General features: G+C 49.1%; 1 protein-coding gene across 3 annotated transcripts in view; it reads left to right on the plus strand.

Annotated features, from left to right (window-relative positions):
- Positions 1–215: 215 nt before the first annotated feature.
- Positions 216–23,845, plus strand: part of FAM117A (family with sequence similarity 117 member A) — a 37,573-nt gene continuing 13,943 nt past the window's right edge. For 2 of the 3 annotated variants that reach the window (XR_009558449.1, XM_035135409.2), the window contains exons 1-2: positions 216–454; positions 19,233–19,405. Coding sequence is in view for 1 of the 3 variants with exons in the window: in XM_035135409.2 (XP_034991300.1) it covers positions 349–454; positions 19,233–19,405 (279 nt within the window). In the remaining 2 variants the exon portion in view is untranslated. The remainder of the gene's footprint in view (positions 455–19,232; positions 19,406–23,845) is intronic. The other variant, XR_009558450.1, reaches the window with a different exon arrangement.

Genomic DNA, 23,845 nt, shown 5'->3' on the forward strand with positions numbered 1-23,845 from the left:
GAGGTCGCGCGCTGCGTGCAAGAAGCCCGAAGCCTCCCCATTGGCCCTCCGTCCTGTTCACAGCTAGCGGCGGTGCGGGCAGGCATAGGGGGCGGTCCTGTGGGCGTGGTCTTTTACCGGGGACCCTGCCCAGCCCAACTCCCCTGGCCAATGATCGGCATCCACTATGCGGGGCCCCGCCCCTAGTGCGTTGAAAAGGGGACGCTGTGCCAGGGGCGTCCCGCGGGCGGCTCAGTCGCGGCGGCGGAGGCGGCGCGAGAGGGTCTGCAGCAGCCGCCGGGCGCTCGGGAAGCTGCTGCCGCCGAGACCACCTCGCCCGTGGAGCTTTGAAGGTGGCGGGGTTGGTACATGGCAGCAGGTACCTCCTCGTGTTGCCGGGGCGGGCTGCAGCCGCTCAGGGCCACCGTCCCCTTCCAGCTGCAGCACCGTCGAGGCGGAGATGGGGGCCGGGCAGGTAACTGTGGGGGGGGGGCGTCCGTTAAACTAGACCTGGCTAGGCCTAACTACCTGGTGGTAGTGGGGACAGGGTAGGTAGTTGCCTGAGGGGCAGCAGGTTGGGGGCCGTAGGTGGGCAAGCAAGCAAACTTAAGGAAGGGGAACAAAACCGGTAAGTTCGAGATGGGAGGGGGGTAGAAAGGGGAAAGTACGCGTTTCTGAGGGCTGTTGGGGGGCTGAGCAGCTGGGTGGGGTGCAGTAGAGAGGAAAAAGTAAGATGGGGGAGCCGTGTTGGAGAAAGCGGTGCATTAGGGCAAGTGATGAGTTGGGGGGGGGGGCTGAGAAAGCAATGGGTGCAAGTCGCTCTTAAAATAATACGGTGCAAAGAAAGGAGGGGGTTGAAGTAGTCGGGCAATTATTATTAAATTTGTATGTTGCCCTTCATCGGAGGGGGATTAGTCTGTGGAGTTGAAGGGGCGAAAGTTAAGTCCTGGGGGGCAGGGTGTGAAAAATGAGGGGGACCCCCCCTTACAGGTGACAATAAGCTTATTAAGCATGATTGAGTTCAGGCAATCTGCAGTTGCTGCGTTGAACAGGCAGCAAAAGCTCCAGGAGAGATTCTTCCATCAAGTAACTGTAAAGTAATGCAAATTGGGATGAACCAACATATACACCCCTCAAAAAATCCTGCGTACATATACTGTTGGTGGGTGGGTTGGCTGTGTCCACACCAAAAAAGGATATTCGGGAGCCTGGTGGAAAACTCCCCTGAAAAAGGCCTACGCTTCGAGTGTTGGAGAAGGTTAAAACAACAACACAACGTTGGAGATTAATAGGCTGCAAGTATCATTGTTGCCATATGATGTGGCTGTGCTTTGGAATGCAGCCAGAGTTGTATTATTTTGAAGGGGGGAAAAGGGATGTTGCACAGCTGAAAGAAGGCTCAGAAAAGAGCAGCTTAAAACAAAGTGGGTGTGGAGGAAGAGGATGGGCGGTGCTGTTTTGGGGGTGGGGGTGTTCCCTGGAGCTTCTTGCACTGCAGGCTGGAGCTCTGCTTGTGGTCCAAGTTAGGATGCCTATGTGGAAGAAGGTATGAAAACACGTATATGGTGAAAAAATGGGATGGGACAAAAGTTGGATGTGGGGGAAAAGTCAGCTTCCAGAGGGGGAGACATGGTAGCTTGTTGCAACAAAAACAAGAGTTGTGGCATCTTTTTTAAAAAGGACTAATAATTGATGGAGCTGCTGCAGGTGGAACCAAGCAGTTCCAGCTCTTGGAGGGAATATTTAGTGGCTTTCCTGGGCTGTGAAAATGGAGGCTGCTTGAACAGGTGGGGATTTGTAAAAACATTTGCAAATGGTCTTGGAACAGAGGAAGCTATAGGGCAGGTCAAACAGTGGGTGTAGATAAGTAAGGCCAAGATTAGTGAGGAGCAGTGGCAGCTGATGGCTTCTGTGTTGTAAAATGGAGGGAGCAGCAAGCACCTGGGGAGGGATACGGAAGTAAGGGGGGGAGCAGTAGCAAGGTGTTCTGCTATGTATTCTGTGTACTTGGCTATGATAAATGGCTAAGGAACAAGGTAGGAGCTTAATGTAGGTGGGACAGGAGAAAGATTTAGTTTGGGAAAACGGGGGGGGGGCGGAGCAGGACAGAACTTTGGCAGAGATGGGCAGTAGAGATGCCCAATTATAACACTCTTCCCCCCCCCCCTCTGCTGCACTTTGATTCAATTACTATGATATGCTACCACCTCCTTTCTCTGCAGGGTTTTCTTTTTGGGGGGGGGGGAGGCAACTGTATTTGGGTCATCTTGATTTAACACTAGCCAGTTCGTGGCCAATGTTTCTTTGCAGACAAAATGGTTAGCCTATTCAGCAGATGATTCTGTACATAACCGCAAAAAGCAGGAGCTAAAACTCTCGGCGCATTTGCATGATGGATCGATCAGGAGTTGGAAACTGAGATAAGGATGTGCCTTTGCCTGTGGCAACCTCAGTCTCTTGCTATTCCCCTCCTCTAAATTCTTCTCTAGGGCGTATAGACGCTGTGTGTTTGTGCTTTGGGAAGCTGGGCTTCTCTTATTCTGTGGGGAGCTTAGCTTGGCTTACTGATTTTCCTTTACTGCTCTTGTGGTTTGCTTGAGTTACTGTTTTAAAGAATAGAAAGCCATGGCTGTTTAATCTTGGGGTGAGTACCTAGTACCAGATCATATGCACCTGTTGCAGTTCATATGTACCTAACACCTTGTGCAAGCTCCCCTAAGGAGGGAGACTGAACTGTGAAAATAAAGCCCTAACAGTTGTTTGTTCAGATTGTACTCTTGCAGGACTGTATTACTGTATGTGTTCTTACAGGCCTATCCCAAAGTGTACGCCAGAACACTTTATAGTGTTGTGTTGTTGTTTTTATAAGTTGAGGAAACAGTGCATTTTGAGTGAAGTATTTTCACCTCTGCACGTTTTAGTCTTGGAATCTGTTGCTCAGCTTGCTGGCAAAGGAGTTCTTTCAGGGAGTTCTGGTTTGATCTAATGGCTGAGGCTCGGCAAGGCTATATTAGCTGTCACATCAGAATTCATTGATCCAGCTTTTGGATGCTTTTTTAAAAAAACAACAAACCAACAACCTCACTTTGCCGTTATCTCTAGCAATAAGAAACGTCAATGAGGGTGGTTCTGATCACAGCAGTTGCCTTAAAACAGGTTGCCTTTTGACCACTTTGGTGGATGTGCATCTTATTGGAAACACTGCTAAACATATTTACCACTTAAACTATATTGGTAGGGTTTTATGATCATGGGGGGGGGGTTAATAACACTGGGCTGCTAGCTTATAGAATCCTGTCTATTCTTGCTCCATGTGCAGCTTATGACAACTTGCTAAACTCCCCCAGACAGCACACAGCAAGTCAGGATTCTCTGAGGTCGGCAGCTGTCCCATCCTTAGTTGACAAATGCATTATTTTCAGTTGCCAAAGGCAGGACCGTAATGAAATCAGTCGAGTGCAATGTTATGGCCAGACTCCAAAAGAAATTTCCCCAATTTCTGGCCTAGCTGCTCTCCATTTAATTCATAATAGGTATACCTTATATCTGTTTTATTAGTGTATTGATGCCAAGTTTTCCTTTGAAAATATTGAAACCCATCCTAATAAGTTGTTTGAATAAAAAAAAAAGGATTGCATTCTTCCATTTCCCCTTTTGAAATGAGCGTATCTTTCTTACTTTGTGAATCACCTAAGGGAGCTAATGGTGAGATCTGAACTGAAGGAATTTAATTCCAGTATTAAAAAGTAAGGATGTGTGTGCTGTGGGACAAGACTGAATAACTCCTTAGTGCCTTATTTTGAGCAGCTGACACACATCACAGCCATGATCTCTGTCCTAGCAAGGGGGTGTTCTGTAAAAACACCCTCTGTTCCCTAGTAATTCCTTTCAGACCCTGCATTGCACACATAGAGAAACTCTTCCTAGAGAGAAAGTGTTTCTCCCCTCTGGTGGACAAAGGCATCCTGGGGACCCTCATGTAACAACATTCCTATCAGCAAAATGGCTGGAGTTCAGGGCATGTGTTTGTCAGCTTAAAGGGGAATACAGAAGTGTAGATTTCACTTGTGTTTGTGTACATAATACAAGCTAAGTGTGTTTAAATAAGGAACCGAGAGCTCAGGGTCAGATGATGCTTGATGCCAGGAGATTTGAGTGTTTGCACCCAGATTTGCAGAAACCCATAAAAGCGGGGGGGGGGGGGGAGGAGGTTACTCTTTGAGAAGCAAAAAGGATAGGCAGTGGAGAGATTGCATTCCTGCTTTGCTCTTTAAATTGCCCCCCTCCCACGCACATGCACGCACATGCAAGATCGTGGCAGATCCAAGTTTAAACACATGTCTGCTTCTGTTTCCTCTTATTACCAGCGCAACAAATGGAAAATGCAGAATTGCTCCAGAGATCCACACAGATCCTACAAGGCATTAGCAGCGTTGCAAGATTTAGATCCCCTCAAGGCTGCTTATCAAAATTAGGAGGCTGGGAAATGCCATCTGTTTCCAGTGAGACCTGATCCCTTGGATCCCATTTTCTCTTTCATTATCTAGTTCCGACTCCAGTGCTGACGTTAATGCTGTACTAGTTAGGAGCGAGGTGTGTTTTTTGTGTGTTCCCTTTTTAAAAATACTACCTCGGTTACCAGAGGGCCTTGACAAATGACTCCCATTTGCAGAAAGTAGTTATTGCCGTGCCAGGGAAAGTACACGCAGTGCCTTAGAGGCATGGGAATTTATATTTCAGGCTGAGTGGGTAGAAAGAAAGGAATATGAGATGGCAAGGCAGGTAATAGGCTCGCATGCAGCCAAAAAAGAAGCTCTCGGCCTGCTTTGCATAGGATGTGTGTGCTCCTGGCACCTGGGCAGAGGTGGTAGATGGAGTAGAATTAATATAAAAAAATGTTCCCTGTGGTGGTGAATACAGTGGGCACAGCCTGTGCTTTTTCTTTCTGTGTGGGGCGAAGGGAAGTGGGCGTGAGAAATCACCTTGACGTTCGCCACCAAGCTGCTCTGCCCGCCACCCTGCCTTCCTCAGCTTTAGGGAGCCTGCGGGGGACAGAGAAAGCCCATTCACCCTGCAGCCCCTCGTGCCACAGCTCCTGCGGAAATGAGGAGCTAGCTCTGAGCTCAGCATTCTGCCTCCTTGGTTACACACGCGTTGGGCGACACAGTTCAGCCTTGCACACTATGTGAAAACGTTGCTTCCGGCTTCTGTTCAAACTCTGGCAGCTAGCCCCCAATCCTGGTGCTCGCACAACCCTGGCAACGGGCCCAGAAGCACTAAAATCCTGTAGGGTTGTGGTGGTAGCGGTTATTCCCCCGGTTAGGTGGTTAGCCATCCTAAAGTTGTTGAGCACGAGAATGGAAAAGGAGGAAGAGGAAACCACAGTCCTGTTTTCATTTGGAGAGGGTTGGAATCATGGGAGGATTATCACTAGCTCAAGGTGCCTAATGGCTGCTTAAACCAGGGTTACAGTCGCCAGAATGGAATGTCTAGTTGCAGTTTTTCGAGTCAGATGGCTCGAAAGTCATATTTTTTCAATATGGCTCTTTGACTCCTGGTAATTAATACTGATTGTGCAGACAAAATATAGCAGAATTCTTCTACAGGAAATGTTGCTAGTGTGAAAACGGTCACGATGCAAGGATCCCCAGGCATGTGCCTCCAGATGGTGGAGACATCAGGCACCATCCTGGCACCTGGGCATCTTCACTTGGCCGCAGGTGGCTGATCAGCAGGTGCAAAATGCACTTGGTAAATTTTGAACGCTGAATGCCACCATCTTGTCTAGGCACATGAACAGAAAAGTGGCTGCCAAGAGAAGGCAGGTAGCAGTGGGAGGACTGTTGCTGGCTGGAGATGGGTAGCGACCTTAGATTCCCCAGCCCTGCTCTGCTGCACCTGGAAAACAACACCACTTGGGAGATGCCAGCCAGCCCTGCCCATCGAGAGCAAGAACCCGACCACTCCCACAGCTTGAGCCTACTCATTTGGAAGCACAGCAGGCTGCTGTCATTGGGGCAACCCCAAAGGGTAAGAGACGCAATCAAATCCATACACAATAGGTAAGCACTGCAAGTTAACGTTCTATTATCGCAGGGCAAGCAACTCAACATTATGTAAGCCCTGTTGAGTCACCTTTTCGTTTCATTTTCTTACTTGCCTCTCGTTAAAACGATCACCCCATCTTCATTAATATCCTGCAAACACAACCGCAACAGAGCGTAGTTACCATCTGCTAACCCATCAAGACACTGACTGGAATATATTGGAGCAAAAGTAGAAGGAGGCAAGTTATTCTCTCCCTTCACCCTTTTCTTTTTTTAAAAAGGCTTTGAGCCAAAGTTTTCATATTTTTGTGTGTGTGTGTTTTGCCACCTAGGAAATTCAGCTGTTCGCGCCTCTTTCCACCAACGGCTCAGGCCACCTCGATTTATTTAAGACGTATGCACCGCTTTCTGCTATAAATAGTACAAAAGGCTGCTTGCAAATACCGAGGATAAAAATGGTGCCTGATGCCTATGTGAAAGATTCCCTCATTGGTACCTTCTCTCCAGCCGCTCTGGGCCAGGCGGTTCCCCTGTCCCTGTGCTTTGAGGGAGGCTGCTGCAGAGAACTTGAGAGCAGAGTGCTCTGCAGTCACCAGATGCCCATCGCCAGATGACAGACGCATCTCTTCAGCTGCCAAAAGCCCTGAACCGTCATAAAATCATTGGAGTGCTACATTAGGTCCAGATTATAGAGGAGCAACTCGGGGGTTTGGCACAATTATGGCCTGGCTGCAGCATCAAACGGATAATACGCCCATCTCCCCTAATATGCAGAGACACTCCCCCCCCCAAACCCCTTCAGTTGATCTTCCACTTCACTTTCAGCAGGAGTGTTGATTTCAGCATTGCACGGTGGTCTCTTTCTCTCTTACTCCACAATTAGGATGTTTATGAAAAATTTTTTATCATTGCAGCAAGCTCAGTCAGCGGCTGAGGGCAAAGCCAACAAGTTTTTGATAGTTCTATATGAGGTCTGGTGGCTGCCATTGCAGCCCCTCGATCCATACAGTTGCTGGGACTTGTCCCTTCAAGAGAAGAAGCATAGGTCCAGAGTTTGACCCACTGGCACCTCTGCCGCGCGTCTGGTATCCTGGCTGCAGGATAGGGGCCAGTCGTAGGGCATGGCCTTCTTTGGCTAATTATAAAATGCATTTGGGGATGGCATGGGGGGGGGGCAGAAGGATCCACCTTTATTGCCTGCCTAGGGCCTCTTTGGGTGCAAAATAGGCAGCAGTGGTACAAAGTGCTGTAGGTGAGCAGGCCGAGAATGCTAGCACTCGTGCAACAGAGTTGCACCCACAGTGCTGCCCTGCATGCGGTATGTCTGCGCTCCCGGGTGGGGAGGTTTCATTGTCTCCAAAAGCAGGCTTGGCACACTGGTACTGGGATTGGGGGGGCCCAATTGCATGTTTCTTGCAAACACAACAAAAGGCAGGCAGAGGTTCTCCCTCTAGGTCACAGAAGCATGAGGAGCAGGAAGAGTTGGAATGGAGCATTGGAGGACAGATGCCCTTAACCTTTCTGTGTACACACCACTGCACTGCTAAGTCCCGTCCCGTCCCCCACCTCCTTTGGACGTCTGTGTTTGAAATTAGCCAGGGGTATTTTGCACCTGACTATCAGCCACTTGTGAGGTTCCCTGGGCACCAGGATGGTGCCTGACATCTCCACCAGCTGGAGGTGCAGGTCTGGGGATAATTGGATCTGGACCGTTTTCACACACGAATACCCCATCCCGTAGAATTCTATCAGTTACATTTTATCTGCACCATCGGAATGAATTTCAGGAACCAGAATGCTTTTTCTGTGCAGCCTGAGCAAAAGCATGGCACAAACTTACAGTTCATTGTTGCAGCTTGTCTTCACTTACCCCACCCTACTGCCCTGCTCAGTTGTGAAGAATAGTCTGTGTCACCATTCAGGGGAAAAACACACACAGAAGGAATAGGCAGTTATATATGTAGACTGTCCCTGGATAAAGTTCTCAAGGTTCTTAACCTAGCTCGGGCATCCCCAAACTTCGGCCCTCCAGATGTTTTTGATTACAGTTCCCATAATCCCTGACCACTGGTCTTGTTAGCTAGGGATCATGGGAGTTGTAGGCCAAGACATCTGGAGGGCCGCAGTTTGGGGATGCCTGACCTAGCTCAAGGTTGTCATCTGAACTAGCGAGATGTTTAACTGAGAATCAGTCACAGCCAGTCTGTCATTTGAAAAATAAGGCTTGAGTTGTTGTGCCCCCAAAAAGGCAACTAGACATTCTGTTTTGGCAACTGCAAGCTCTGTTTAAGGAACTATTTGCCCCCTAGCTTATATATTGTATCTGAGCTTTTAATAGTATGAGAGGAAAACAAGTTTTAGGGCAGGGTAACTTAGTGGAGAATAGTGGGTGGTTATCTTCCCCCTAGGGATCTCCACTGGCGCACACTCATAAGATGCACATGTGTCTAGCATCAGTGGGGGGGGCAATCCAGATGTTGCTGAACTGCATCTCTCAGCCATGCTGGTGGGGGCTGATGGGAGTTGGAGTCAGCAACATCTGGAGGACTAAGGACTCTGCACTCCTGGTGTAGCATGTCGTTCTGCAAATTTATTCTCTTTATTTACCCTTTAGATATCTAAACGTGAAACAGACGGGCAGGGTGTGGCAGTGACAGCTGCCTGTTGCTGGTGCATTCGATTCCGAGAAGGCACCTAATTGTGGAGTAGATGCTAACGAAGACCATGATTTCAGTCCTGGTCTTGTTCTCTTACCAAGCTGGAAAATGTGAGGCTTGTTTCGGTCTGAGTTGAGTAAAACTCTGCCGTGTGAGCCACCAGCTAATTCCTCTCAGTTCTGTAAACTGGGGGGGGGGGGGAATCTGTCAACTGTTCCTGCGTTTGAGGTCCAAGTCGCTCGTTTCTATGTCTTTAGTACCCTCTTGTGTACCGGGGGGGGGGGGAGCCAAGCAGCCTTGCCTGGCATCATCCCTTCACAGATGGCTTAAATCTGGCATTCTGACAGCCCTTAAAACGCAGAGCTGAGATCCTGATGGGGCATTTGTGCCGGAACAGTAGAGATATTAGTCACCGCTTAATGGAAACAGTACCGTGAAAGCTGACATACAAACTGCTAATATAGGTTGTGCTTCTGAGCAGACAGGATCTTGCTGGTCTTGGTAGAGGAGGAAGCACCCTGCAGGCAGGGTGCATGAGAGTTATCCTTCTCTGCTCACCCCCACCCCCCCAAGAACCTCACCCAAGGGGGATGCTGTTGGCATAGTTTATTCTCCCCCTCTTTTCTTAAAGGTGCTTACGTCTCGAGCTTCTCTGTCCAGTAGTTACTCCCCCCTGCCTGGATATAGGGGGTGTGGGTGGGCTGTGGCTCCTCAAGAAGACATTTCAAAGTCCATTGCCAACCTTAGTCCTCTTGACTTCCACTCTTAAGTATAAGCCCTGGCTGGTGAATTTTACCAATTGCTTCCTGTACTGTACTGTACTGTTCTCTCTCGTTCTCTCTCTCTCTCTCTCTCTGCTGAAGCACTCAAGGCTTTGAAATAATGGACTGCAAGCTCAGAGGCATGTGACAAGAGGGGCATAAGGAAATCCAGGCACCAGCTTTTCCATAACATTACCCATGTTTCTTGCTGGAGACTGGCTTCCAAACTCATGCCTGTTAGCCATGATGGGTCTTTTTTATTTTTGCTGTGCCTTCGCAGTTGGAGGCAGCTGTGCTTCTGAATACCTGTTGCTGGAAACCTCAGGTTGGAAGAGTGCTCTTCTGCTAGAATCCTGATAGCTGGTTTCCCACAGGGTTGGCAACTATGAGAACGGGACGCTGGACTAAACGGCTCATTGGCTCTTCCTGTGTTCTTGAACAGCCCAGAGTGAATGGCAGCTGGTCCCTGCATTGATCTGACATCGTGCGTCCTGGCTATCTCATCCCTTTTGCTGATTTAGCCTGGTGCAATTGCATTTTGATGGAGTCAGTTCTAAGGGGGAGAATCCAAATGACTGTTGGACCCAAGCAAACCGATCGAGGTTGGTGGAAGAAGCACTACGGTTTTCTCTATGCTATTTGCTCCAGGAGAGCAGTTGGGGATGGCTTCCTCACTTAGGGTTTCCCCGTGTGCCCAGTGATTGTTCTTGCTTGCTGCAGTTTGTGCCACTCAGTGCCGCTGTCGAGGAGAGAAGGCTGCTTCTGCCTCCTCCCCACCCGCCCAGTGCAGGAACTCTGGATTCCTGGGAGCAAAATAGAATCAGTGGGAGTAGTTTGGGCCAGAAGACTCGAGGCTTCTGCCCCAGAGATTGTCTAGGCAGTTAAAACGGAGCAGCAGAATCTACTGGTCCCTGCTTGCTAATCAGCTGATAAGAAAGTAGGTTATGGAAACTAGCAAAGCAGAGGCTTTGGAACAGACATGAGCGGTAGTTGGCAGTCATCCCCTTCTCAACCAGGGCAAAGGGAGCAATTCTCTCTGGCTTGCAGCACATTGTGGTGATATTTCACTTTTCAGGAACTTGCTGTTAGAAAAACCCGAGGTGACTCATCCATCTGATGCTGGGGGTTTTCATTGGAGCCTCTCCGCCAAATAGTTTCCTTGCAGCCTAGGTGCTGTGCACCGGTCCAAGAGCAGAGAGGGAAACCACTGTGAACCACCCCCACCCCTTTTTTTGGAAGCACCAGGCATGTTGGCTAGTAAGGGGTGTTTGTGTGTGTATGTAGGGGTGGGGGTTTCTGGTTGGTTGGTCGGTTGGGATGCTGCTTGCCAAATGGTGCATATTGGGCGTATTCTTGGCTGGGTGGAAATGTTTGGATGCCGAAGGACAAAAATTCCACTTTGCGTCGCCGGTGTGGGTGGATGGAGCTGATGGAAGAGAGCTTTTATATTCCGAACAACTGCTGGCTCTTCTCCTGCCTAGCAAAGAATGGAAAATAAGAGTGTCTCTACTATGAGCTGGACGTTTTAGCTACTGGGCCTAGTGGAACTGTAAGCAGTAGGATACGTGCCTGGGTGGAGTATCAATTTTTCCTGAGTTTCAACAGTGTCCAGGGTCTGGGTCTGTTCACTACCGCTTCCTTGTTGCACCCAGGCTGCTCACAATAATAATAATAATAGGCTCCATCTGTGCTATATACATTGAAAGCAGTAGCACACTGCTTTAAACAGCCATGGTTTTCCCCAAAGAATCCTGGGAATAGTAGTTTGTTAAGGCTGCTGGTGGTTGTTACGATTCCCCCCCTTTCCTCTCTCAGAGCTACAGTTCTCAAGAGTGGTAGTTAACAATCAATCCCTCTTCCTAGGGAACTCTGGGAATTGTAGTTCTGCAAGGGGGAACAGGGGTCGCCGAACAACTCCCAACATCATCCTTAGCAGGCTATGGCGCCCAGGATTATTTGGGGGAGGCAATGTCTTTTAAAGGGGTGTGGTGCTACTTATATAAAGGTGTAGTGCAGATGTTTCCTTTGCTGCGGGTGTTGAAGATTTGTGGTGCTCGTTTTGTGGTGGTTCTGAAAGAACTTCTCTACATGGGAAGTTTCCGTGGAATGTTAATACTTTCTTTGGGTCATTGCTAGGTTGCTGTTTTTCCTTGTGCTACTCTTGTCAGAAGGTTTTGCACTGCGACTTGGGACTATTGCTCCCTGTGGCTCCCTGCAGAATGCAGTGAATAATAATAATAATAATAATAATAATTAATAACGGCAGTCAAAGTTCTTGGGTAATCAACCAAAGCTGCATAATTCTTCTGTTGTTTTTATCCAAATACGGTAGCTCCTGGCCAGAAGAAACTCAAAAGTGGCTAACAGTTAAAACATACAATGCTTTCGAACTACTGTAGAAAGATGATCTGGTCATACCCGGCAACTTGTGCTATACTTGGCAGCTCCCCTAAGGCGGCTACTAATTGTGTATCTGTACTCCTGTTTTAGTGTAGCTAATGTTCACAACCTATTTTACGACTTGTGGTTGTTGTAGTAATCTGCACCTTTTATTTTGCAATCATGGTTTTGGTTTAAACAATCGCGCTATGAGAAAAGGGCAACCCACAGTTGCGTATTGCAATACTGTATATGGAAACCACAGTGGGAGCGCTTGTCAGATCATCCAAAGGTTGTAAGGCCTGCCTAGACAGAAGCGTTGAGCAACTTCTCAGCCATTCCAGCTGCTTGAGGCTGATGGGTCTTGCGAGGAGAAAAGTCTTCCAGGCTACGTAAATGTTGCTTCTGTTTAAGGTTTCATTTCGTATGCAACGTGCATTCATATGCTTAGCTGCACGTATAAATATGATGTAAGAATGCCTGAGCACATGGTAAACTTATGGAACCAGACCGCACATGAGACAGTTGGTTTGTGCAGCAGCATGAAACACTTCCAGCACTCAGAACACTGTCTGGAGAAGAATGTGCGCATGCGCACCCACACTCAAATAGAGAACTCAGCTACCCATGCATTAATTCATATTTTATTGCAGTGTTGGTTGGACTACAACTCCCATCATCCCTAGATAGCAGGACCCTAGCGGTCAGGGATGATGGGAGTTGTAGCTGGAGACCCAAGTTTGGGAAACACTTTTTATTACCGTATTAATTTTCTACCCCACCCAGGAAAAAATGAGTTTTCCCCAGCTTTGGAGTCAAGCTGAGATGAGTAGCAGCAGCAGTTCAGATACCTTTCACCGCTAGTGAAAAACAGTGCAGAAGTCAAGCGGAGAAGGAAATGTGGGACTCCCACTAGCTCCTGTGGCTCTGGTTGTATTGCATGCAACAGTATTATATTCCATTTTGTACATTGATCATATGTATTCAGCCCACTGAATTCTATCCAGGTGTTTTCTTTCTGGCTCTCTGCATCTTGCAGTCGTATGAGCTGGGAAGGGAATGTTGCCTGCGTTCCTGAGAGCCAATGCAGCTGAGTATTGGGGGGGGGCGCGAAGAAGGAGCAGAACCCCCCCTTTTTGCCTCCTCTCCAAAATGCTGATTCCCTGCCCCCACCTTCTTTCAGTGTGTAAAGACTAGGGAATTAAAAAGGAGCTGTCCCAGACAGAGGAGCCGAAGATGTGAGGCAGCTGCCAGACTGGTGGTCCGAGATAGTGCCGGTCCCATTTATCTCCGAGCTGTTCTGTTCTGGACGTCGTCGTCCCCCCCCCAACACACTCCCCAGATCGGAGATGCTCAGCTAGCGATGGGAGTCTAGAATATGCAGCCAGGTGTGGCTGGGCTGAACCCAGCCTAATGGACTAGGCTGATAATAGAGCTGCGCTGTAAACAGGACACCCCGCCCTGCCTCTGCTTCTCTCGCATGCCATCTTTGTCTTGCAGCGAGCATTGTTTTGCTGCCTCTGGTGTATTTTTAGGCTGCTGCTTTGACCGGAGCTGAGAAGTGCTCCCAGGCCAGCTGTTGGGACTGCAATCTTTCTTGGCTCTGCGCTCTCTCTCTCTCTGTCTATGGCAGCCACTGATTTCACAGGTGCCTTCAGCATGGCAGGGCCTATCAGGTGCGAGTTATATGGGCTGGGGGGGGGCTTTACTAGCTGACCTCCCCACCCCAACCCTGGGATCATGAGTTTGTGCAGGCTGCCTTTTCACCACAAAGCTGCCAAACCTCTGGGGTTAAAGGGCAGAGCTTTCGGGCTGCTGAACCAGCCTTCCGAGCTGGCTTGAGACTGCTCTGAAACGGAGGGCGCATTGCATGCGCCTCAAATAGAGCCTGCCTGATGCTCAGTCAACAACTCTGGTGGAGGGGCGCCTTAAATAGCTGCTCAACTGCTGTGAGTCAGGAGCTCTGAATCGGAGCTGCCAGAGATCACTCCTTGGCAGCGTACCAGGAGGTCCCGGCTTTCGTTATTACGAGTGCATATTAATTTTACGTGTAAATGGAAAAGCAAACAATCCCTAGCCTTGGGGCTTCGGTTGGCATTTCTCTTTTGCTTTAAACGCAGTAGCTGGGAGCGTGATGGCTGAGAGTGAGCTTGGGAGCCAGGAAATTGTCACTTCAGAGCTCTCCAGCTCAAACCACAAATTTGCAGGTGGCTCTGTGCCACTTGGTCTGTCTCTGCGCCTCCACACCCCCCCCCCCAAGTACATCGATAACACAGGCGTGTGCTGTGGGAGGGGCTGTAGAGTTTGCTACGAGAACATGTTGTGAAGTGGTTAGATATTCCATAAATCCAAAGTATTACAATGCGGTTCTTAGGGCCTTTGCAGCTCATGATAACAGCGTTTTCCATTTCTTCTTCCTAATCAGGCTAGTACCAGTTACTTGCCGATAGCCCAGTATTGTGCTGCTGCTGCTAAAGCGGGGAGGGTGAAAGCGTTGATGCAAGGGGGTGGCTGCTGCACCCCTTTTTGCTTTACGAAAGAAATTGGTTGGGTGAGAGAAGGAAGCATGCACTGTGCCGGCAAGCAGGGGGGTGTCTAGCCTTCGAAAGGCTAAATATGAAAAAGCAACCCCCAAGAAATGGGGAAGCTGGACAGTGCAGGGTAATAATATACCCTGGATGCAGTGTTCAAAACTCCCATTGTTCTAGGCCCAGGGGTCAGTAAACTTTTCCAGCAGGGGGCCAGTCCACTGTCCCTCAGACGTTGGGGGGGCAGGACTATATTTGGGGGGGGGGATGAATTCCTATGCCCCACAAATAACCCAGCGATGCATTTTAAATAAAAGCACACATTCAACTCATGTAAAAACAAGCTGATTCCCGGACTGTCCGCGGGCCGGATTTAGAAGGCTATTGGGCCGGATCCGGCCCCTGGGCCTTAGTTTGTCTGCCCATGGTTTAGGTGCATTTTGCGACAGGAATTTCGTTAGCATGAGCAGTTTCTGAGCTCTGGGCGCAGTACTGTGCCTAAGAATTCAGATTAAAACTGCAGAGTGTGGAAGGAAAGGAGGACCCTTTTCTGCCTCCCCACTTCCAGCTACTCTCTGAAGACTAGAGAAGAGACCCTCTTAAGAATATTAGGGGTGTGTGCAGGGGAAGCACTAAACCATGGGGAAAATGAGCATAATATTTTAGCTGCAGTTCATTCATTTTCAGCTTTATATTCTTATTATAAAAAAGTGTGCCTAGACATTCCATTGCTGTGCCCATAACCTAGGTTTAAGGTGCCATTTAGCTCCTAGCTTTCATATCTCAGTTTCTAACGCTGCCTGTATGATGGGCAACTTCTGGGGTCAAAATGTGGCCCTCCATGCCTCTGTGTGGCCCCCAGGGCTCTTCTCCAGGCCACACACCGCTCCCACAGGCCACATTTTCCTTCAGTGTGTTTGTTTTGCATGGCTGGAATGTGTCCTTGAACTGCGACCATGAACCTTGCTTGCCTAGGAATAGGGTGCAGAGGTAGGCCTCCATGTGTGGAAATAATCTGTCTTCTTCCTGGACTGTTGTGACTCACTAATACCCCATCCTGTAGGATTCTATCAGTTATATTTATGTGCACAATCGGAATGAACGTTTGGAACCAAAATGCTTTTTCTTTGCAGCCTGAGCAGGAGCAGTCACCAATAACAAAAAGAAGTCTGAATAAGCCAGTATATATGTGGACTGTTTCTGGATCAAGTGACTTTTCTTCTTTGAATTCTCAAAGCTCTTAATCTAGCTCAACTTGTCATCTGAACTAGCCAGATGTTTAACTACGGATCAATAACAGTCATTTGAAAAATAAGACTTTAGAGCCATCTTGCCCCCAAATGGCAACTAGTGCGTTTTGGCGACTGCAACCTCGGTTTAAAGAGCCATTTGGCCCCTAGCTTTTATATCTTGAGTTTTAACACTGGTGCTACTTGGCCCCTGTGATGATGGACTAGATTGGCCTATGGCCTGATCCAGCCAGGTCTCTTATGGTTTTTAAGGGGCCTGACTCTGCACAAGGCAGCTTCCTTACGTGTCTTGAGTCTCCATTACAATTAAACCGCATGCAATGCTTTTCAGGGCACAGCTTGCCTTATATCCATCCGTCGAGGTTCTTGAGGTGGCTTTGCAAGGTAGATGCTGGAGACATAGACAATGGCGAATGTCACATATGCCGCTCAGGACCCATGTGGTTAACAGCACTTGTGAGCGCTGTGCAGCGTGCTTCCTTTGCCAGTGAGTAAACTGGCCCCCTGTGATCTGAAACCAAAAGAGCAGAGGCTCTTGAGGTTTCAGTAATAAAACCTGCTACAATTAACACTTTCGAATCCCTGTGACAGGGTGAGCTCCTGCTGCTCGGTCCCAGCTCCTGCCAACCTAGCAGTTTGAAAGCACGTCAAAATGCAAGTAGATAAATAGGAACCGCTACAGCGGGAAGGTAAATGGCGTTTCCATGTGCTGCTCTGGTTTGCCAGAAGCGGCTTAGTCATGCTGGCCACATGACCTGGAAGCTTTACGCCGGCTCCCTCGGCCAATAATGTGAGATAAGCGCGCAACCCCAGAGTCAGTCACGACTGGACCTAATGGTCAGGGGTCCCTTTACCTTTACAATTAACACTTAAGATCAGGCACCATGGCCTGCCCAAGCCTACCTAGTGGCTTAAGGTAAAGTTGGATCATTGCTCAGGGTTGTCTGCTTCTGATGACAGTGTCTCTCCAGAGTTTCCAAGAAAGCTGTGTCTCCTATTCCTACCAGGAGATGCCAGGGATTAAGACCTTTTGCCTTCAAAGTGTGTGCTTTTACAACTGAGCTGTGGTCTCCTTCCTCCCCTGCCAACTTGGTCCCCGAACCGAGGGTCCCCGAACTGAGGCTTAGCCCCTACCAACTTCCAGAAATGCTGGCGATGATGGGGACCAGGGACTGGGAATGCTGGGAAGCAGGACTGTTCACAGCGCACAGCTGTTCCTAAATATGGCTGCAGCCATTGGCATCAGAAATAAGTGCATAAAATAGACTTGCCCCGGCACAGTCAAGAAAATAGTAATCATCATTTTACTAAGAAAATAGTTGCAGATCCCTGTAATTTTTTTGGGGGGGGGGAGGAGGCTGGGCTCGGCCGGGGAGCCCTACACCAAACCCAGCCTACATGTATACAGTCTAAAAATAAGAGGAGGAGATGCATTCCTGTACAGAAGCAATTGGGAAGCGAATGTATTAAGATGCAATTAGATGTCTGTCCCAAGGGCTAGGTGTTACACCATCTCATCTCGTATTTCATCTCTAAGCCTGTGAGGAAGGTTCAGTTGAGAGAATTGCCCAAGGCCACTGAGCGAGCCAGTGGATTTGGGGGGGGGGGTGTTTAACGTGTTTCTCACGCTAAATTGGATACAGGTGCAGTGTGTTCAGAAGGCGCTTAGATTGCCTCTGTTGCAAAGGAGGTGTGAGTCTGCCTTTCCCTTTGGAAAAATCCAGGGGAGGTGCAGCCAGTACTTTTCACGCATAGAATCAGAGCTGGAAGGGACCCACGAGGCTCAACTAGTCCCAACCCCCGGCAGCGCAGGAATCTTTTTGCCCAACGTGAGACTCGAACCCATAACCCTGAGACTAAGAGTTTCACGTTCTACCGACTAAACTATCCAAGTCAATGCCGCCTGTCTGTCTTAAAGGGGGAGGGCAGTAGTAGTGCTTTGTTTACAGGTGCACCCTTCCCAGCTGACTTGTACAGGAAGAGGATTTAGCAGGACTTCATGAAACGCTTGGAAACTTGATGCTAGCTCCTGCATCTAGAAAGCTGATCTGTTGCATTGGCCCTTCAAGGCAGAAAAGTGAACTCTTCCTGACTTTGGCCCGGTTCGCCTGTCACAGTAAACCGTAGCTAGGAATATGCTATGAACACAGAGAGAGAGGTCCTGTTTTGTTTCCCCCCTAACATGGGCCACACTTCTAGGCTTAGCTTTTATGTCTGATCATGGTGTTTTCCTCCAAACAAACCACAGCACAGAGCCATGGTTTATTCTCATGGCTTGTTTGAGCTAAACAAATGGTCCATCGTAAAGCTAAAGCCAGATATCCTGGCTTGTCGCTGCTGTACATGGTAAAGAGAGTTGTGTTCACAGTAAACCATTAACCATGCATTTGTGTCCTGGAACTCCCAAGGCCAGCAATAATGAAATACAGTAGAACAAACATTAAATTGGTTGCAGTAAATAAGCAATGAAAGCAATAAAACAACCAATCAATAAAACGGCGCAACAAGTAACAGGAGGTCGGTAGCAATAAAAGGGAAAAGAATTTAGTTGCTGACGAGCAAAAGCAGAGTTTTGACTGAGCATCTTATAAGCAAATCAAGAGAAGATCAGAGGAGTAAAAAGAGCCACTCAGATTTGCATGAAATTTGTGCACGCTGGTGCGTGAACACTGTGTATAGAAATACAATACATTTCACTCTAATACAACTCACTATAGTGGGGAAGCTTGGCCAGCTGACCAGGGTGCCTATTCGGTCTGTTGACAGTTGTTTGGCAACATCGGGACCCCCCCCCCCTGCTTTCCCTCCTTAGGGTTCTTGAAACTGGGCTTGGACCAGACAGCCCCTTGAGCCTGTAAACCTGTCTCCCATAAAAAGTAGGGCACAGTGACCATCTTCCAAAGGAGCGTTCCTTGGGGAAGAGTTCCCAAACCTGGGGAATGCTGCAGAGAAGGCCTTAATCCCACGTGCAAAACCCGCCACATCTTGGGTGGCGAGGGTTCACAGAGAAGGGCGTCAAATGCCATCCGCGTGGGAGGAGGCAGCCTTAAGGAGAGCCTGGCCCCAAAGTGTGGGCTTTAAAGGTCAAAATTAGCACTTTGGATTGTGCTTTGAAACCAGGAGCCAACGGAGACTGCACAACATCAGAGAGCTCCGTAGTCCACAAAACAAAAGCCAAGCTTTGGTAAATACTCCCCGTCCATGGAATGTTCTCCCCGGGGAAGTTCGCCTGGTGCCTTCATTATACACCTTTAGGCGTTATACACCTTTAGACGTTCCTTTTTAACCAGGCCTTTGGTTGATCTGATTTACATCTTATGCCCTTTTAGAATTGGGGGGGGGATTGGGTTGCTGTTTTTAGTTTTATCAGTTATTTTGTGTGTGTTTTTAATCTTGATTTTATTCTGTGAACCACCCTGAGACCCCCGGGTATAGGGAGATATATAAATTTTAATAATAAATTAATTAATAATACTACTACTCTAGGTGCTGAATTTTGAACAAGCTGGGGTATCCAAATGGGAAGTCTAAGGCACCTCTGGCAATAAACAGATAAGCCTCTGCTGCAGGTAGAAGAGATTTAGGAGTGATGCTTCGAATTCTTAACTTGTTTCTCTTCCTTCCTCTCCAGCTAGTGTCCCATGTGCTGCGGCTGGTCCGGTTGAGAAGGCCTGCCGGAACAGGCCCCCCCGGGTGAGGCGCACTTCCTCCCTAGACACCGTCCTCGGATCGTACCTCCTGGGCCAATGGCCTCGGGATGCGGAAGGAGCTGCCGTAGCGCATATGAGTGACAAATCCACACAGGTACCAGAGATACCTTTTTGCAGGGACGGTGGGGGATCACGGAGGGGTGATGGGGCAGATCATGAAGGTGGCAGGAGATGTTGCCTGGTTGGGCTTGTGTTCCCAGAGGTGAGGCTGGGATCAGCAGTTGATGTGTTTACATGAGCGCTCTCAACTTAAATGCTTCGTAAGAAAAGCTTTGCCAGATCAGGCCAGAGGTTCGCCTTTTGTCCTGAGTAGAGCTGGGTGATGTATTGAGAAATTGTATGGCGTTCAGATCATGATACCAGTTTCAGACAATTTGAGCTGGCGATAAACCGTGCCAGTTCAAATGAGCTGCAGACAGCAAAGGCGCAGGCAGGCAAAAGGAGCTCAAGGTGGGAAGGAAGAAGCAGCCGAGATACATTCCAGAGTCGGACATCGGGGTATTCAGCTGCTGGAATATCACAGCATTGACAACCAGATATCTCTCAGTCCTACTCAACCCAGTGCTGTCCCCTGCCTTATTGCAAACTTCCAATTTGTTGCCGAGTCCCGTACAGTTCTGTCTCCACTATGACAATCTTGGTGCCCAGTCCCAGTAAACACCATGCAAAGTCTTTGGGGAACTTTCCCCCTGCATCTCCCAGGAGTGCCTGGAGTAGGGCTGAGCGATGCCAGCTTTTCAGCATCGTGGTATATCACCAGCCAAACATTGCAGTTGGGCGATGATATACCGCGATGTTGAAAAAACCAGCTGCATTGGCCTCAGCCTGCGAGGCACCGGTTGAAATTGCTGCAGCTGAACACAAGCGAATAAAAGAGAACCTGCACAAGCAACGCTGAAATCAAATCCTAACATATATTAAATAAAATAGAAACATCGCTACCCTCAGCTGAGCAGTTAAAAGATGCAGAGGGAGGAACAAGGTTTATCGGTGCCTCACCAATGCAGATTTTTTCCCCTTCCTCTGCACAGTATGATATATCGCTTGTGCAACCGCCACCTCTGCTAGCAGTGCTCTCTGGAGGAAGTCACTAGCAGAGGCACTTGGGAGCGGTGGCACTTTCACCAGCGATGTACCGCTGAGTGAAGTCGACATCGCCATCTGCTCCTCATACCGGTCCTGGGAGATATATTGATATATCGCCCAGGCCCTAGCCTGGAGGGGCTGTTTAGCCAGTTGTGTTGCACAACCATGGGATCTGGCGATGCAGGTGCTCTGAAGAACCTCTGCTTTCATCTTTCTTGCAGCCCACACAGTTGTCAAGCAGACAGTGCTTGATGGGAAGCGAGAGGCGGTTGCTAAGGAGGCATCAGTTGTTGGATGACGGGCAATGAGCACTGCAGCCCAGCTACATCTGTAGTGCCACAGGTTCCCCATCCTTGCTGCACTCCACAAAAGCACTTAAGGTAGTCCTTAATGGGTGCTACCGGACTGTTTGGTTGGAGAAGCAGGCAAAAGAGAGATGTGCCCTTCCCAGGCATTCAACCCAGTAGCTGAACTTAACCTCTTTGTGCTAATTATCAGGTTGCAGGTTCAATCCCCGTATGGGACAACTGCCTATTCCTGTATTGGCAGGAGGTTGGACTAGATCAGGCTTCCTAAACCTCAGCCCTCCAGATGTTTTGAGACTACAATTCCCATCATTCCTGACCACTGGTCCTGCTAGCTAGGGATGATGGGAGTTGTAGGCCAAAAACATCTGGAGGGCTGAGGTTGAGGAAGCCTGGACTAGATGATCCTCAGGGTCCCTTCCAATGCTACAATCCTATGATTCTGTCTCCACATTTGGTGGCTGTACATGGTAAGGAAGAGTAGTAAGCATTAAGGAACTTTAGAGTGGGGCCTGAAGTCGGAAACAAAAGTACTTAAAAATAAAACTGTGTGTGTGTGGTTTGTGTCTTTTGCGCCAAACAGCAATACCCCCAACCTGGAGAAAGCAACCCATGAGCAGAAATGGATTTGCTGGGCTTGGAGTGAGGGCTGCCTCCAACAACCTGCAATAGTACTGAGAACTCTTGGTGCCGCCCCAAGGGGGACCGTCTTTTGTTCAGCAACTGCATTGCCCAGCCTCCTTTCCCTTTGGCTGAAGCTAAAGCAAGGCTATGCACACGGGGAGGGGAATATCCCAGTCACTGTTTTGCAACCCTCTTGTAAAACCAGAGGTGCAAGGGTTTAAGCTGGACTTAAATTGTGCCCCCCCCCCAAAAAAATTATGCTGGAAAACATTGAGCTGAGTAAACTTCTAGTCTAAATGCCTTTCCCTGCAAAATGCATGCATGCCCAGGCTGGGTGAGAGTGCTGCCCTAAGTCTCAAGCCCTGCTCTTTGTGTCTGGCTTTCTAGGGAAGGCCTTCCCTGTTGTGCTTCTGCTGGTTAGAGGCAACGCTTGACTTTTCCTTGGCTTTTGTTGCAGAGGCAGCTGTCCTCCTGGAAAAGGGCTCAGTTCTCCGAGGCTCTTTCAGCTCGGCTCACCGCCCTGGGCCAAAACCCTTATATAACGTTTCTCAGGGCTGTGTGCCATGTGCTGCTTTTGAGAACGAGGGCTCTTGCGATGGAAGAGAGGCTTGCTCAGCGCAAGGCGTGTGCGCTCCCGGATGGAGCGGGGAGCCTCCAGCCATCGAGGAAGCCTTGGCAACCCATAAATATTTCTGCAGAGCAACAAATGGTCCTTCTGAGACAAAAGGGGACAGCCTCAGCCCCTTTCAGCTAGAGATGAATCTAGCCTTTTTAATTGGAGTGCCTAGATGGAGAACGTGTTACAAAACCAGCCGCGCAAGCAGTGACCAAATAGGTACATTAGCTCGAGTGGCTCCCTGCAGGGTTCAATTTTTCATCCATTAAGAGTGGTGTTCAGAGTAGCAACAGCTTGGAAAGGAGGCAGATCCATTAAAAAAACAACAACCACCATTAGGCAAAGTTAACAGCATGGCAGGAGCTGGAAAAGCAGCCCAGCGAAGCTATAAAAATACATGAAGACTGGGCCCCGAGGCATTAAATCCTGGAAAAACAAACCTGTTAATTTGGAGCCTGAAGCTGCAAAGCAGTGGCCGGGCAGGTTTCCCTGGGGATAGAATTCCAGAATGGCGGTGCCATTATCAAGCGTGCTGTCCCTCCTGGCCAGACTTTGGGCTGTTTTTCGGTGCAACGGTAAATGTTTACCTGCGCCATACCTCTTCAAACCATGCGTGAAGTCTCACGTTGCTGAATAGGCTTTTATAAAAATGAATCTCCTTCGCATGGAGAACTTGAAAACCCTTTCTTCCTGACATGCTAGACTTCCAAGTGCAGGGAGTTGGGAGTGCCTGCAGGAGTACTGAGATGTATGTGAAGCGGTAGAGTTCCCGCAATTTGACCTCTTCTGCAAGAACCAGGCCTTGGGTCTCCTGCGATGTTGGAACCTACAGCCCTATGGCATCTGCTCATCCAGGTGACCAAAGAAGAACATGGGAAGCTTCCTTACATTGAGCCGGGCCTGAAGTTAATCTAGTATTGCCCACACTGACTGGCAGCAGCCTGCAAAGCTTTTCTGACACGGGTCTTTCCCAAGCCTAGGCAGAGATTGCGGGGATTGAACCTGGGACCTTCTGCATGAAAAGTAGCTGCTCCAGCCCTGACCTATGACCCTTACGGAAGAGGCTGGATCAGAGCTATGCAAGTCCACCTGTGCAAGGCAGGTCTAGGGTAGCCCCTGCGCAGTTGGTTTAGCCAAGATGTGCAGCCAGTCTTGACCAACCCCAAAGGCTTCCTTATTGAACCTGCCCCAGACCAAGGAACTTGGGGGTTGCCCCATTTTCATCCTCACAACAACCCTTTTAGATAAGCTCAGTTGAGAGCCTTTTTAAAAAGTTGGCTGGGCAGGCCGAGAACCCGAGTCTCCCTAGCCCAAAGCTGGCACGTACTTTGTGCAGCCTGGCGTTCTGGTGCTGTGCCCACTTCGCCGCCTCTCTCCCATGGGGAAAGCAGGGGGATCTCGGGGTAGACTGCGCAAGCTCAGGTCGCAGGTGAAGCGAGTGCCTGAAATCCTTTTTTTCTCTTGTGTGCAAGAGCTGGTTTTAACGTTTCAACAGATCCTCCCAAACCTCCTGCCTTTCTGTGGGCGCTGTGGCTCGCTTTCTGCTGTGAAGACAAAGGATTTATTTATATTTATAGCCTTGGGGATGAGACTCGAGAGGCACGCCCTTCCCTGCGGATTATCTGACCTTGTGGTTTCAGACCTCGTGGTTGTCTTCTCAAAGCACTTTCCTCCCCTTCTCTCCTCCTCGGCGGAAGCTGTTTGGCCACCACTAGAATAACGTGTTTGGAAACTTCCTACCTCATGGCAGAAGGCCGGGCCTGCAGGGGCAGGGTGCTCAAAGTCAGGCCTCTCCCGTGGCAGCAGCACCAAGAGCTGCAGCTTGGGGGGGGGGTCCTCTCCTGCCCCACATTCCCTCTCCACCCCCTAGCCAGATCTTGTGCACACTTTATTTTTTTATTTC

This window comes from Zootoca vivipara, chromosome 13 (assembly GCF_963506605.1).
Source record: "Zootoca vivipara chromosome 13, rZooViv1.1, whole genome shotgun sequence".
Classification (NCBI taxonomy): Eukaryota; Metazoa; Chordata; class Lepidosauria; order Squamata; family Lacertidae; genus Zootoca; species Zootoca vivipara.